Genomic DNA, 13620 nt, shown 5'->3' on the forward strand with positions numbered 1-13620 from the left:
AAGGACAGACAGACAGACAATGATATGAGAGCTGCTACGCTTTATTTTTCAATCAGAGAAGTCAGAGCCAAAAGAGTCACCAGAACCTTTACTAAGATGTTGCTGTTTTCTGTTCATGCATCACCCATCTGAAATTTGGGCTTCAAGATAGTAATTTCAGCTGACAGCAGGCACAGAACCACTGACAGAAAATGGTTAACTCAGTATTACAAATTAGAGACCACCATCTAATGTAGCTGAAGGGCTGTTTATTTCATCAGGAATAGAGAACACTGTGGGGACAGGATCAGAGAACCCTTCAGTCTGAGGAGAGTGTTCTGTAATCATCTACCACTGGTTTGGAGAACAGCCACCTTCCCAAAGAATTATACTTTGTAAGTTTGTAGCAGAATAAAATTCTGAAGAGTACAAATCTTCATGTCTTGTCATCAAAAAGTTTGTATTCCCTAGAGCGAAAGAAACTTTAAATACTCTGTAACATATTAACCAGCTGTATGTCCTTGAAGAGACCCAATTGTATCACAGGAGCAACAAAAGGAACACATCAAATTCAGAATTGCAATTTCTAGCAAAAGAGTTGGGCACTGACATGGAAACCTGGGTTTGAGTCTCTCTTGCTTGTTTTTGGGCTGGTAGAGGCTGAGTATTGCAGAGTCAGTGTGCTCAGCACTCTGGTAGATTAAGTAGTAATTGCTAACTAAATGACACCCACAAAGCTGTGCTCAGTTAACAGGATTGTGGTTGAGACCCAGATATTAAAAATGAAAAAATGGTGAACCCTGCAATTTTGATGAGTCATTGGAGATTTACTGATTGCCATATGTGGATAATAGGTAAACACAACAATGGCATCCTCTGCAAGCAAGCGTATGCACTCATGGTGTGTTTGGATTCAACCACCAAGTAACCCCAAGAACAAATAATTGGTGCTCCATTATCTCGGAACTATAAAAATCAGCATGTGCCTCATGCTTCTACGCACACTAAATACATCCGAGTTGCTATCTCAACCCTGCCTCAGACCCCAAAGAAATACACTCCCTGGATGTAGACATAACAGGAACAGCCATTGTGCTGTCTTCTGACTCCTAATATAACAGGAAAATGCATATATTCGTGTGGCTTGACTGTCACATCGAGAACTCCAGTTGTGTCAATCATCTCTCTTTTGCCCTCTCTTGGGAGAGGCAAATTGAGGAGAGTATCACATGGAGGGCACACGCTCATGTTAATCCAAGCTAGCAACTGCCTAGCAGCCTAACAAAAGCCAGTGTTTACCCACAGATCAAGGGGCCTCACCTAAAGTAAATCAATCTGAAATATTTTAAATTTCTGTTCATTTAGCACTTAAGGGACTACGCTTATACACAGCTGCTAGAAAAACTTCTGCATGGTTTTACTAATGCATTCCTGTAAAACTCATAAAAACCTGCCTACCCATCTTTAATGGTTATAATAAAAACGTAAGTATTCACCCTAAAATAAAGGGTGGGTTAGAACTTTGCAATGGTGAGCTAATATAACTTGATCATGACCTCCCAAATCACTGCTATCCTAACTTCCACCAAGAGAAGACTGTCCAATGAAAGATATCACTTCACTCATCCTGTCTCTCATATCCTGGGACCTACAGGACTGCAAGAACAATGCACATTCTAACCACAGGTTTCAGAGTAGCAGCCAGTTAGTCTGTATTTGCAAAAAGAAGAGGAGTACTTGTGGCACCTTAGAGACTAACCAATTTATTTGAGCATAAGCTTTCGTGAGCTACAGCTCACTTCATCGGATGCATAAGGTGGAAAATGCAGTGAGGATGTTTTGTACACACACACCATGAAAAGATGGGTGTTTATCACTTCAAAAGGTTCTCTCCCCCTCCACCCCACTCTCCTGCTGGTAATAGCTTATCTAAAGTGATCACTCTCCTTACAGTGTGTATGATAATCAAGGTGGGCCATTTAACCAAAAAAAGAAAAGGAGGACTTGTGGCACCTTAGAGACTAACCAATTTATTTGAGCATAAGCTTTCGTGAGCTACAGCTCACTTCATCGGATGCTGTAGCTCACGAAAGCTTATGCTCAAATAAATTGGTTAGTCTCTAAGGTGCCACAAGTGCTCCTTTTCTTTTTGTGAATACAGACTAACAGGGCTGATACTCTGAAACCTGTCATTTAACCACAGGCATCTCAAACAGAAGGTGCCATTTGTTCATTGTTTATGGGATGGGGTGGGGGGGGGACTGAAACTGGGAAGCCATTATCGCTTTATAGCTATATCACTTTACGTCTTCACAGGACCCAACGTTAATTTTCACTTGTGTGACTTGTGTAATTTTCACTTGCGTGAGATTTCCACTTCAAGCCTCCAGTAGGGTAAAATAAATTCAGTCGCACCCCTGCCCTTCCCAGCCTTCCGGCCCAGGCTGAAAAGGCCACACTTTCCTTCGTGGGGCTCATAGTTCGGACTCTACCGAAACTGGAGGAACCACCTCGGCCGGGGACGTGGCTGCAGCCCGGCTGGAACGGGCAGCAGAGGCGGGGTTTTACCCTCTAGCGGGACCGGAGCCTGGGGCACCGGCCAGCGGCCGCAGAGCGGAACCGGGCTGCCAGCGGGTCTCGCAGCCCGAGCCTGGCGCAGAGGCCTTTTCACTTCGCCGCCCACGGCAACCCCGGCTCCCACCTGGGGCCCGGCTCCCACCTGGGGCCCCCCGACTACGGCTCCGACTTCCAAAGGGCGCCGCGCCCCCGGGTAACGTTTTTCGAGGGGCCGGCAAACCGAACAGAGGCTGAAAGCGGCTGGTCTGGAGCGTCTGGCCGCTCCCCCGGGCCCGGGCCCCGGCCCCGCTGAGCCGGGGGCAGAGCCAGGCCAGAGCCCCGCTCTCCCGCCTCGGCGGAGGGGGGCTGGGGCCGACGCCGCGGTGCGAGGCGGCGCCGGCTCCCCGCGCCGGGTTCAGCCGAGCCCCGGGCTCCCGACGGGCCGGGCCTGTCCCCCGCCCCGGCGGAGACCCCCCCGCTCCGCTCCCCGAGGGGCCTCGGCCTCGGCCTCCCCCCAGCCCTTGCCTCCGCTCATCCCGGCCCCGTTTCCGCCCCCGGACTCACCGACTCGGCGGCCGCTTCCTGCTCGTCCACCGCCAGAGCCCAGGAGTCGGTGGCCATGGTCCGGGGTGATGGCGGCCGGGGCGGAAGCTCGGCGGGCTCGCGGGGCTCGGTACCAGTAGCCGCAATGGCGCCGCCGAGGGGAAGGAGACATGCGCGGGGGGGCGGCCCGGGGGGCGCTTTGAACCCGGCCGGCGGGAAACTCAGGCCGCGGCCCTTCCGTTCCGGGAGCGCCACGTTCCCACCCGGCCCGGGCAGGGACTGTCAGGGACCTGGCTTCCGTCCGCGACGGGGCCGCTCGTTCTCGCCTTCCTCCCCAGCCCCCCCATCCGTCATGATCCCCTCCCTCGTCTCCTCTCCCTCAGCCCCGCATAGTGTCCCTCCCTCTTCTCCCCCAGCCCCCCCATCACCTCCCCCAACCCTCATTCTCTCCCTCTTCTCCCCAGCCCCCTCTTATCTCCTCCATAACCTCCCCCAAACCCCTCTCCCCCACCCTCATCCTCTCCCCAGCCCCCCTTTTATCTCCTCTATAACCTCCCCCAAACCCCTCTCCCCCACCCCATCCTCTCCCTCTTCTCCCCAGCCCCCCTCTTATCTGCTCTATAACCTCCCCAAACCCCTCTCCCCCACCCCCATCCTCTCCCTCTTCTCCCCAGCCCCCTCTTATCTCCTCTATAACCTCCCCCAAACCCCTCTCCCCCACCCCCATCCTCTCCCTCTTCTCCCCAGCCCCCTCTTATCTCCTCCATAACCTCCCCCAAACCCCTCTCCCCCACCCCATCCTCTCCCCAGCCCCCCTTTTATCTCCTCTATAACCTCCCCCAAACCCCTCTCCCCCACCCCATCCTCTCCCTCTTCTCCCCAGCCCCCCTCTTATCTGCTCTATAACCTCCCCAAACCCCTCTCCCCCACCCCCATCCTCTCCCTCTTCTCCCCAGCCCCCTCTTATCTCCTCTATAACCTCCCCCAAACCCCTCTCCCCCACCCCATCCTCTCCCTCTTCTCCCCAGCCCTCTCTAATCTCCTCTATACCCTCCCCCAAAAGCCTCTCCCCAGCCCCCTCTTATCTCCTCTATAACCTCCCCCACACCCCTCTCCCCCACCCCATCCTCTCCCTCTTCTCCCCAGCCCCCCTCTTATCTGCTCTATAACCTCCCCCAAACCCCTCTCCCCCACCCCCATCCTCTCCCTCTTCTCCCCAGCCCTCTCTAATCTCCTCTATACCCTCCCCCAAAAGCCTCTCCCCAGCCCTCTCTAATCTCCTCTATACCCTCCCCCAAAAACCTCTCCCCAGCCCCCTCTTATCTCCTCTATAACCTCCCCCACACCCCTCTCCCCCCACCCCATCCTCTCCCTCTTCTCCCCAGCCCCCTATAATCTCCTCTATAACCTCCCCCAAACCCCTCTCCCCTACCCTCGTCCTCTCCCTCTTCTCCCCAGCCCCCCTCTTATCTGCTCTATAACCTCCCCAAACCCCTCTCCCCCACCCCCATCGTCTCCCTCTTCTCCCCAGCCCCCCATCCGTCATGATCCCCTCCCTCGTCTCCTCTCCCTCAGCCCCGCATAGTATCGTCCCCTCCTCCCTCCCTCCTCTCCCCCAGCCCCCCTCTATAACCTCCCCCAAACCCCTCTCCCCCACCCCATCCTCTCCCTCTTCTCCCCAGCCCCCCTCTTATCTCCTCTATAACCTCCCCCAAACCCCTCTTCTCCCCAGCCCCCCTCTTATCTCCTCTATAACCTTCCCCAAACCCCTCTCCCCCACCCTCATTCTCTCCCAGCCCCCCTCTTATCTCCTCTATAACCTCCCCCAAACCCCTCTCCCCTACCCTCATCCTCTCCCCAGTCCCCCTCTTATCTCCTCTATAACCTCCCCCACACCCCTCTCCCCATCCTCTCCCTCTCCCCAGCCCCCCTCTTATCTCCTCTATAACCTTCCCCACACCCCTCTCCCCATCCTCTCCCTCTTCTCAGCCCCCCTCTTATCTCCTCTATAACCTCCCCCAAACCCCTCTCCCCTACCCTCGTCCTCTCCCTCTTCTCCCCAGCCCCCCTCTTATCTGCTCTATAACCTCCCCAAACCCCTCTCCCCCACCCCCATCGTCTCCCTCTTCTCCCCAGCCCCCCATCCGTCATGATCCCCTCCCTTGTCTCCTCTCCCTCAGCCCCGCATAGTATCGTCCCCTCCTCCCTCCCTCCTCTCCCCCAGCCCCCCTCTATAACCTCCCCCAAACCCCTCTCCCCCACCCCATCCTCTCCCTCTTCTCCCCAGCCCCCCTCTTATCTCCTCTATAACCTCCCCCAAACCCCTCTTCTCCCCAGCCCCCCTCTTATCTCCTCTATAACCTTCCCCAAACCCCTCTCCCCCACCCTCATTCTCTCCCAGCCCCCCTCTTATCTCCTCTATAACCTCCCCCAAACCCCTCTCCCCTACCCTCATCCTCTCCCCAGTCCCCCTCTTATCTCCTCTATAACCTCCCCCACACCCCTCTCCCCATCCTCTCCCTCTCCCCAGCCCCCCTCTTATCTCCTCTATAACCTTCCCCACACCCCTCTCCCCATCCTCTCCCTCTCCCCAGCCCCCCTCTTATCTCCTCTATAACCTCCCCCACACCCCTCTCCCCCCACCCCATCCTCTCCCTCTTCTCCCCAGCCCCCTCTTATCTCCTCTGTAACCTCCCCCAAACCCCTCTCCCCCGCCCTATCTCCCTCTTCTCTCCAGCCCCCTATAATCTCCTCTATAACCTCCCCCAAACCTCCTCCCCCACCCTCATCCTCTCCCTCTTCTCCCCAGTCCCCTCTTGTCTCCTCTATAACCTCCCCCAAACCCCTCTCCCTCTTCTCCCCAGCCCCCCTCTTATATCCTCTATAACCTCCCCCACGCTCCTCTCCCCACACCCCCATCCTCTCCCTCTTCTCCCCAGCCCCCTCTTATCTCCTCTATAACCTCCCCCAAACCCCTCTCCCCCATCCTCATCCTCTCCCTCTTCTGCGCCCTCAACCCCAGCCTCCCTCTTATCTCCTCTTTAACCTCCCTGTCCCCCCCCTTCTCCCCCAAGCCCTTTTCACTGTCTCCCTCCTTTTACCCAACACCCCTCATTATCTCCTCTAATCTACCCCTCCTCTCCCCCATTCCCCCAAAACCCTTCTCATTGTCTCCCTCCTCTTCCCCAACCCCCCTCATTATCTCTTCTGTAACCTACCCCTCCTCTCCCCCAGTCCTCATCCCTCTTCTCCCACCCTCATCCCCACAACCCTTCTCACTGTCTCCCTCCTTTCCCCAACTCCCTCTTATCTACCCCTCTCCCACAACCCTCTTCCCCATCTCTCCTCTCTAACCTTCCTCTCACCTCCCCTGACCCCTCTCACTCTCTCCCCCCTTTGCCTCTCCTCACCCCCCTCCACCCCGAGTCTTTCTTCCTCTTCCTCTCCTATCCTCCTTTCTTTTTCCTACTTTTTTTGTGGGGTGTTGGCCGTGGAAGGCGCTGTACACTGATGGGACCATCAGCCGGGGCTAATTGTGCCGGTGGTTTGTGATGATGGCTGTCAATCAGGAGTTGGACTGACACCCAGCAAACTCATTGCATATAGGCTCCTGAAAACTTGCCATCCACTAACTTTTGGTGTTTAGCCAGCTGGGGCAAAGGTTGAAGTTGAACCAGTGACCTAGCAGTGAGGGCCTGTTACTAATACCCTAGCCACCTTCTCCCTCTTTCAATAGAAAAGATGGTCCTGTCTGAATGCGGAACACATCCACAATGAACAAGACCTGTTTCCTTTAAATTGTGTTCATTGTCCTTAAGTGCACAAGATGTCATCATTGATTTTATGCTCCTCGCTGCTTTTATATTAGTCATTACCTTTAATTTTAGCCACCAGTGCCTTAACAAAAATAAACTAAAAATAATTATTTTATGTAATGAAAGCACCCTGCAACACCCCAGGGTGTTCGGAGAATGGCACCATTAAAAAATAATGGCAAAATATGGAATCTAATAATTAAAATAAAATCATACAAACTGAAGTGTGTGGTATCACTCAAAACAACTTAAACCACTTGGCAATTACTAGCTGTGCATGCCACTAAACATCAATACAGGAACACATTTAGGAGGGGCTGGAGAAATGAGGAACAACCAGCATGTACTGGAAACAAAAGATGACCAAAAAGAATGATTAAAAAAAAAGTGTGACGCCACATAGTGAAACCTGCAGATGCAATAGGCACAGCTGTTTCATGTGACTTCTTCAACATCTCAAACTTTCCACTTTTGTTTTGCTTGACCAATGTTAGCTCACTGAGGTCTGTGTGGTTGCTGAATCCAGGTTTTGTTATTACACTGTCATCTAGCCAGGTCAGCGTTGTCACCCTTAGGCGTTCACCCTTAGGCATGCAGGCATTCAGAAATCCTGCATCAAGCTGGTAAAGTCATGAGATTGTCTTAAGAATAATAAGATTTTAAATATAAAAGGTCTGGGTTTTAATAGTTTTAGGGTCTTTTTATTTACCTGCAGGTTTTTGAGCCTTTAGGGATCCCATTTTTAAGCTTCTCTCTGTAACCATAAGGGCTAGACACATACAGTTTTAATTAAAATGGTGATTCCCATATAATTATATGACTCTAGGAGCTGGGGCTTTAAAAAATGGCAAATATCTTGAGATCTGTGATCAAGATACTAACATTGCCAGGTGGTAGATCAAGGTACAGGTGAAGAAAAAAGAAGCAATAGAAAACTACCAACCCCCTCCTCCCCACCCCCTCAAACAAGAACCCTCTAGCGAATCACAGGTTTGGGAGTGCCCCAATTGCTGTCCCCTGGCACATGTTAGCAACCTTCCACCCTAATTCTGTAGTGAGCTACCCATGTGATCAGGGTCTTAAGATGTGTTTGCAGCATGTAAATACTGTTGTTGTAAGCATGTCAGGACGATATATCTGAGTTTATACAATGCTCATCTCCATAGTGTCTGAATACCTAAAACAGAAAAGGACATTGTACAGATATGAAAAGACACAATGTGTCAGAAGCTTCCAGCCTCCCAAACTGTACATAGGCTTGTAAAACTGAATGACAAAGGCACAGTCTGACAGAGGATGCAAAGGGGGGGGGGAGGTTGAACATATATAATGTGACATTACAGTTCTTGTACTGTTGACCATCTGTGCAGTGAAGCTGAAATTCACCCCTGTGCAGAGAGCTATAAGCGGTGCATGGCTTTGGGCAGGCTCGCTGCAGAGGAGTTAATTTCACCCGAGGTGTGGAAGATCCCTGGTTATAGAGGCTTTGGAGATGGAAAGGTACTTACCGGCCTTGTAAGGCGTGGTGAGACAATCACACCCTTGTGGTATCTTGTGTACCAGTCCATGACTAGGGCCAAATGGTGCTGCCACTTGGCCCTATAGGGTAACTGTTGGGAACATCCAACTGTCAGCTTTTGGAACGTTCAAGGTTGTCCTCGGCCTAGGAAGACGGTAACTGGCTGCAGTTGAAGATAACCAGGCAGCTCAGCCAATCAGATGCAAGAGTGAGGTACAACGCACTGTAGGAGAGCGGGAAGAAAAAGTCAGCTATCTCTTCCCAGTTGTTGTTACCACGGTGAACATCACAGCGCTGCCGAAGGACTGGGCATGGTTCCATGTCCTCCTTACGTCTGTAGTGGGAGGATGAAGGCAGGGCATCGTGGCTTGTGCTGGTTCTCTGTGCTGGGCTGAACTGGATTCCCAGTGTGGAGTGGAAAAGGGGAAATAACAGAAGCATGAGGGAAATGCCTCAGGGAAAGTAAGTGACCCCCCCAGAGGCTCTTGCGGTTTGGGGGCGATGTGACTCCTTTTTAAAGTCAAAGGGTTCTCTGGTGGCCTGCACTGTCTGTCTGCTCTGCTGGTGGGTTAGCCTCATCATGGGACTTATTTGGAGTCTTTCTCTGCTGGGTCCAGCTTCTCCAGTTTTCTTGAAATGGTCCTTTCCAGGCTGACCTGTTTGAAAATGAGGCATGTCAACATCCTGGATTTTGCTTTTGAGTCAAGCATATTGAGGAATTTCCTCACTGTAGACTGAGGCACGCATTTTCTGTTACCTTCACTTGCCTTTTTCCCTAGGTGCCTCTCCCTCTCTGGTCTGACTAGCCCACTTTGCATTCAACTACAGTGCTTCACTTTTCTGTACCAAGGGGAAAGTTCAAGCAAGCCAGAGGCAGGTACGGTTGCCAACTTTCTAACAGCAGAAAACTGAACACCACCCCTTCTCACTCCATCCGCTCTCCCTCTGTCTTTCGCTCTCCCTCACCCTTGCTCATTTATTCATTTTCACCGGGCTAAGGCAGGGGGTTGGGGTGTGGGAAGGGGTGAGAAGCTCCGGCTGGGGGTGCGGGTTCTGGGGTGGGGCCAGAAATGAGAGGTTCAGGGTGCAGGACAGGGCTCCAGGCAAGGGTACAGGTTCTGGGGTGGAGCCGGGGATGAGGGGTTTGGGATGCAAGAGGGGGCTCTGGGCTGGGGCAGGGGGTTAGGGTGCAGGAGGAGGTTTGGGGTGCTGGCTCCGGGTGGCGCTGATCTCAGGTGGCTCCCAGGAAGCGGCAGCATGTCCCTCGGGCTGCTAGGCAGAGGGATGGCCAGGGGGCTCCGTGCACTGCCTCTGCAGCTCCCATTGGTCACAGTTCCCGGCCAGTGGGAACTGCGAAGCTGACACTCAGGGCGGCGCCTGCAGGTGGGGCAGTGTGCAGAGCCCCCCTGGCTGCCCCTCCACCTAGGAGCCAGAGAGACATGCCACCGCTTCTCGGGAGCTGTGCGAAGCTGGGCATGGAGCCTGCCTGCCCTGCTGTCGCTGCAGCCAACTGGAATTTTAGTGGCTTGGTCAGCCGTGCTGACCGGGGCCGCCAGGGTCCCTTTTCGACTGGGTGTTCCAGTCGAAAACCGGACTCCTGGCAACCCTAGAGGCCGGTAATTTTTGGTAACAGACGGTCACCTTTGTAATTCATCCCTGCTAGAAATATGCCTAACACTGAGTGTGGCCACATTTAGAATGCATTGTAAGAAAAACTGCTTTGTGTACTCTGAAATCCCCTTGCATCTAACTCCTTGGCAAGGCTATTTCCATCTCTGTCCCTTAATGTTGCAATGCAGTGGCAGATTGTAATGTATTTGCTCCCTGTCTTAGGATAAATGTTAGCTGCTCCTAATCCAACCTGTGTAAAATACATCTTGGTGCTGGGTACTAAATGCATGTGATCATAATAGGCTATAAATTGACAGCCTTCCTTACAAGTCTGGGGAATTGTCAGCCATGCCCAAATCACTCTTTAGCCCTTGCTTCCAAGCTCCATTTATTGTCCATACATCCAACCAACCAACCAACCAACTCACTAAAGGAAAATAAAACTTTCAGCTGGGGCTTTCTACATAGCCATGACTCCCAGGGCTTTCCACCTTGAATCTCCCTTTTCCAAAAACTACTGCAGGAGACTGTTCCTTCCTGCATCTTCTCTCTGCAATCCCCCAGTCCTTTCCTGCAGCTCTTTACAGGGCTGGTTTATCGATCCCTTTCCTAATAGTTCCTAATATTCCGTGAGGTTTTTTGACTGCCACTGCACATCGAGTGCATGTTTTTAGGGAACTATCCCTGATGACTCCCAGATCTCTTTCTTGAGTGGTAACAGCTAATTTAGACCACATCATTTTGTATGTATAGTTGGGGTATTTTTGCCAAAGTGTATTACTTTGCACATATCAACATTGAATTCCATCCACTATTTTATTACCCAGTCACCCAGTTTTGTAAGATCCTTTTGTAACTCTTATGAGTCAGCTTTGGACCTAACTATCTTGAGTAATTTTGTATCAGCTACAAATTTTGCCACCTCACTGTTCAGCCCTTTTTCTGGATCATTTATGTATATGTTGAACAGCACAAGTCCCCATATAGATCCTTGGAGGTCCCCACTATTTACCTCTCTCCATTGTGAAAACTGACCATTTATTTCTGTGTTTCCTGTCTTTTAACCAGTTACTGATCCGTGAGAGGACCTTCCCTCTTATCTCAGGACTGTTTAGTTTGATTAAGAGCCTTTGGTGAGAAACCATGTCAAAGGCTTTCTGAAAGTCCAAGTACACTATATTGAATGGATTGCACTTGTCCACATGCTTGTTGGCTCTGTCAAAGCATTCTAATAGATTGGTGAGGCATGATTTCTCTTTACAAAAGCTGTGTTGACTCTTCCCCAAATATCATGTTAATTTATGGGTCTGATAATTCTGTTCTTTTCAACCAATTTCCCTGGTACTGAAGTAAGACATACTGGCCTGGAATTGCCAGAATTGCCTCTGGATCATTTTTTTAAAATAGGCATTACATTAGCTACCCTCCAGTCATCTGGTACAGAGGCTGATTTCAGTGATAGGTTGCATACCACAGTTAGCAGTTCTACAATTTCATATCTGAGTTTCTTTAGAATGCTTGGGTGAATACCGCCTGGTCCTAGTGGTTTATTACTGTTTAATTTATCAATTTGTTCCAAAACCTTCTCTATTGACATGTTAATCTGGGACAGTTCCTCAGATTTGTAACCTAAAAAGAATGGCTCCAGTATGTGGATCTCCCCCATATCCTCTGCAGTGAAGACTGATGCAAAGAATTCATTTAGCTTCTCCAAAACAGCCTTGTCTTCCTCAAGTGCTCCTTTAGGGACTTAATTGTCTAGTGGCCCACTGACTGTTTGGCAGGCTTCCAGCTTCTGATGTACTGAAAAGTATTTTTGCTGTTAGTTTTTGTGTCCTTAGCTACTTGCTCTTCAAATTCTCTCTTGGCCTGCTTTATTATACTTTTACAGTTGACTTGTCAGAGATTATAAGTCTTTCTATTTTCCTCAGTAGGATTTGACTTCCAATTTTTAAAGGATGTCTTTTTGTCTCAAACAGCCTCTTTTACTCTGCTGTTTAGCCATGGTGGCATTTTTTTGGTCCTCTTACTGTTTTTTTTTCTTTTTCTTTGGGTATACATTTAGTTTGAGCCTCTGTTATGGTGTCTTTAAGTAGTCTCCATGCAGTTTGCAGGCATTTCAACTTTGTGATTGTTCCTTTTAATTTCTGTTTAACTAGCTTCCTCATTTTTGTGTAGTTCCCCTTTTTGAAGTTAAATGCTACTGTGGTGGGTTCTTTTGTATTTCCCTCCTAAAAGGATGTTACATTATTTAATGTAATTACATTATGCTCCCTATTACCGAGCGGTTCAGCTGTGTTCATCTCTTGGGTCAGATCCTGTGTTGCACTTAGAATGACATCCAGAATTGCCTCTCCCCTTGTGGATTCCAGGACAAGCTGCTCCGAGAAGCAGTCATTAATGTGTCTAGAAAATTTCTCTCTGACTTTCTTCCTGAGGTGCAATAGACCCAGTCAATAAGAGGATAGTTGAAGCCCCCTGTTATTAATTATTAATTATTATTATTATTGTGTTTTCTGCCATTGTAGCTTCTGTAATCTCCCTGAGCATTTCACAACCCACTACCATCCTGGTCAGGTGGTTGGTAGTATACTCTTACTGCTATACATTTATTGTTCAGACATGGAATTTCTATCGATAGAGATTTGATGTTCCAGTTTGATCCATTTAAGATTTTTACTTTATTTGACTCTATGCTTTCTTTCACATATAGTGCCACTCTCCTACCAGTCACTGTTATTCCTGTATATTTTGTCTCCTGGTATTACTGAGTCCCACTAATTATCCTCATTCCACCAAATTTCCATGATGCCCATTATATCAATATCCTCATTTCACGCCAGGCACTCTGGTTCACCCATCTTAGTATTTAGACTTCTCTCATTCTTCCTTCGTTGTAACTAGGTAGTAGGAACACCTATTTTGGGGGGGGTCAGGACCACTCAGAGGGTCATGAGGTTATTACATGGGGGGTCGCGAGCTGTCAGCCTCCACCCCAAACCCCACTTTGCCTCCAGCATTTATAATGGTGTTAAATATGTAAAAAGGGTTTAATTTAAAAGGGAGGTCGCACACAAGAGGCTTGCTATGTGAAAGGGGTCACCAATACAAAAGTTTGAGAACCACTGACCTATTTGCATCAGTAGTGCCTAATCCTGAGAGGTGCTGAACTTGGACAGTGCCCATTGATGTCAACAGGCATTTGATGGCATTCAGCACTTATCAAGATCAGATCTGGTCCCTACTCTTTTAAATTTCAGCTTTCCTTTCATTCCCTCCATTTGTCACTTTCCCCTTCTCTGCCTGTTGGAGAATCGCTCTCCCTAGCTCTGTCAATTACTCTCCCAGTCTCTCTCTGCAAGGCAACATTTGCCACCTGGAATGAGGAGAGATCTGTGACCACTGAGTGCATTGTATTCTAACCAACTCTCCCTCACCTAATTAAGTTTCCTTTTTTAAGCAAACCACCCCCCTGTGTCTCCCGGGCTTCTGAATCTCTGCCCAGTTGCACAAGTGAACTTGGGGGGCTTTCGAATTTATTTGTCGATGTGACTTCATGGCCCTTTCCATGGCAACACATCGCAATGCCTGAGAGGA

The 13620-nt window shown here is 50.0% G+C and overlaps 2 protein-coding genes across 8 annotated transcripts in view; one reads left to right on the forward strand and one right to left on the reverse strand.

Annotated features, from left to right (window-relative positions):
• The window catches only part of LOC125624292 (ATP-dependent RNA helicase DDX19B), a 28873-nt gene extending 20449 nt beyond the window's left edge, over positions 1–8424 (reverse strand). The window contains exon 1 of one of the 3 annotated variants that reach the window (XM_075121151.1): positions 8402–8424. Coding sequence is in view for 1 of the 3 variants with exons in the window: in XM_048824831.2 (XP_048680788.1) it covers positions 3100–3156 (57 nt within the window). In the remaining 2 variants the exon portion in view is untranslated. Of the gene's footprint in view, positions 1–86; positions 233–3099; positions 3268–8401 lie in introns of those variants that run through there. The other 2 variants (XM_048824831.2, XM_075121152.1) reach the window with 2 other exon arrangements.
• A 263-nt stretch (positions 8425–8687) lies between these two features.
• Positions 8688–13620, forward strand: part of VWA5B1 (von Willebrand factor A domain containing 5B1) — a 90628-nt gene continuing 85695 nt past the window's right edge. For 3 of the 5 annotated variants that reach the window (XM_075121144.1, XM_075121148.1, XM_075121149.1), the window contains exon 1: positions 8688–8874. The gene's annotated coding sequence lies outside the window, so the exon portion shown is untranslated. Of the gene's footprint in view, positions 8875–9191; positions 9290–13620 lie in introns of all 5 variants that reach the window. The other 2 variants (XM_075121145.1, XM_075121143.1) reach the window with 1 other exon arrangement.

The sequence above is a fragment of the Caretta caretta genome, chromosome 18, assembly GCF_965140235.1.
Source record: "Caretta caretta isolate rCarCar2 chromosome 18, rCarCar1.hap1, whole genome shotgun sequence".
NCBI lineage: Eukaryota > Metazoa > Chordata > Testudines > Cheloniidae > Caretta > Caretta caretta.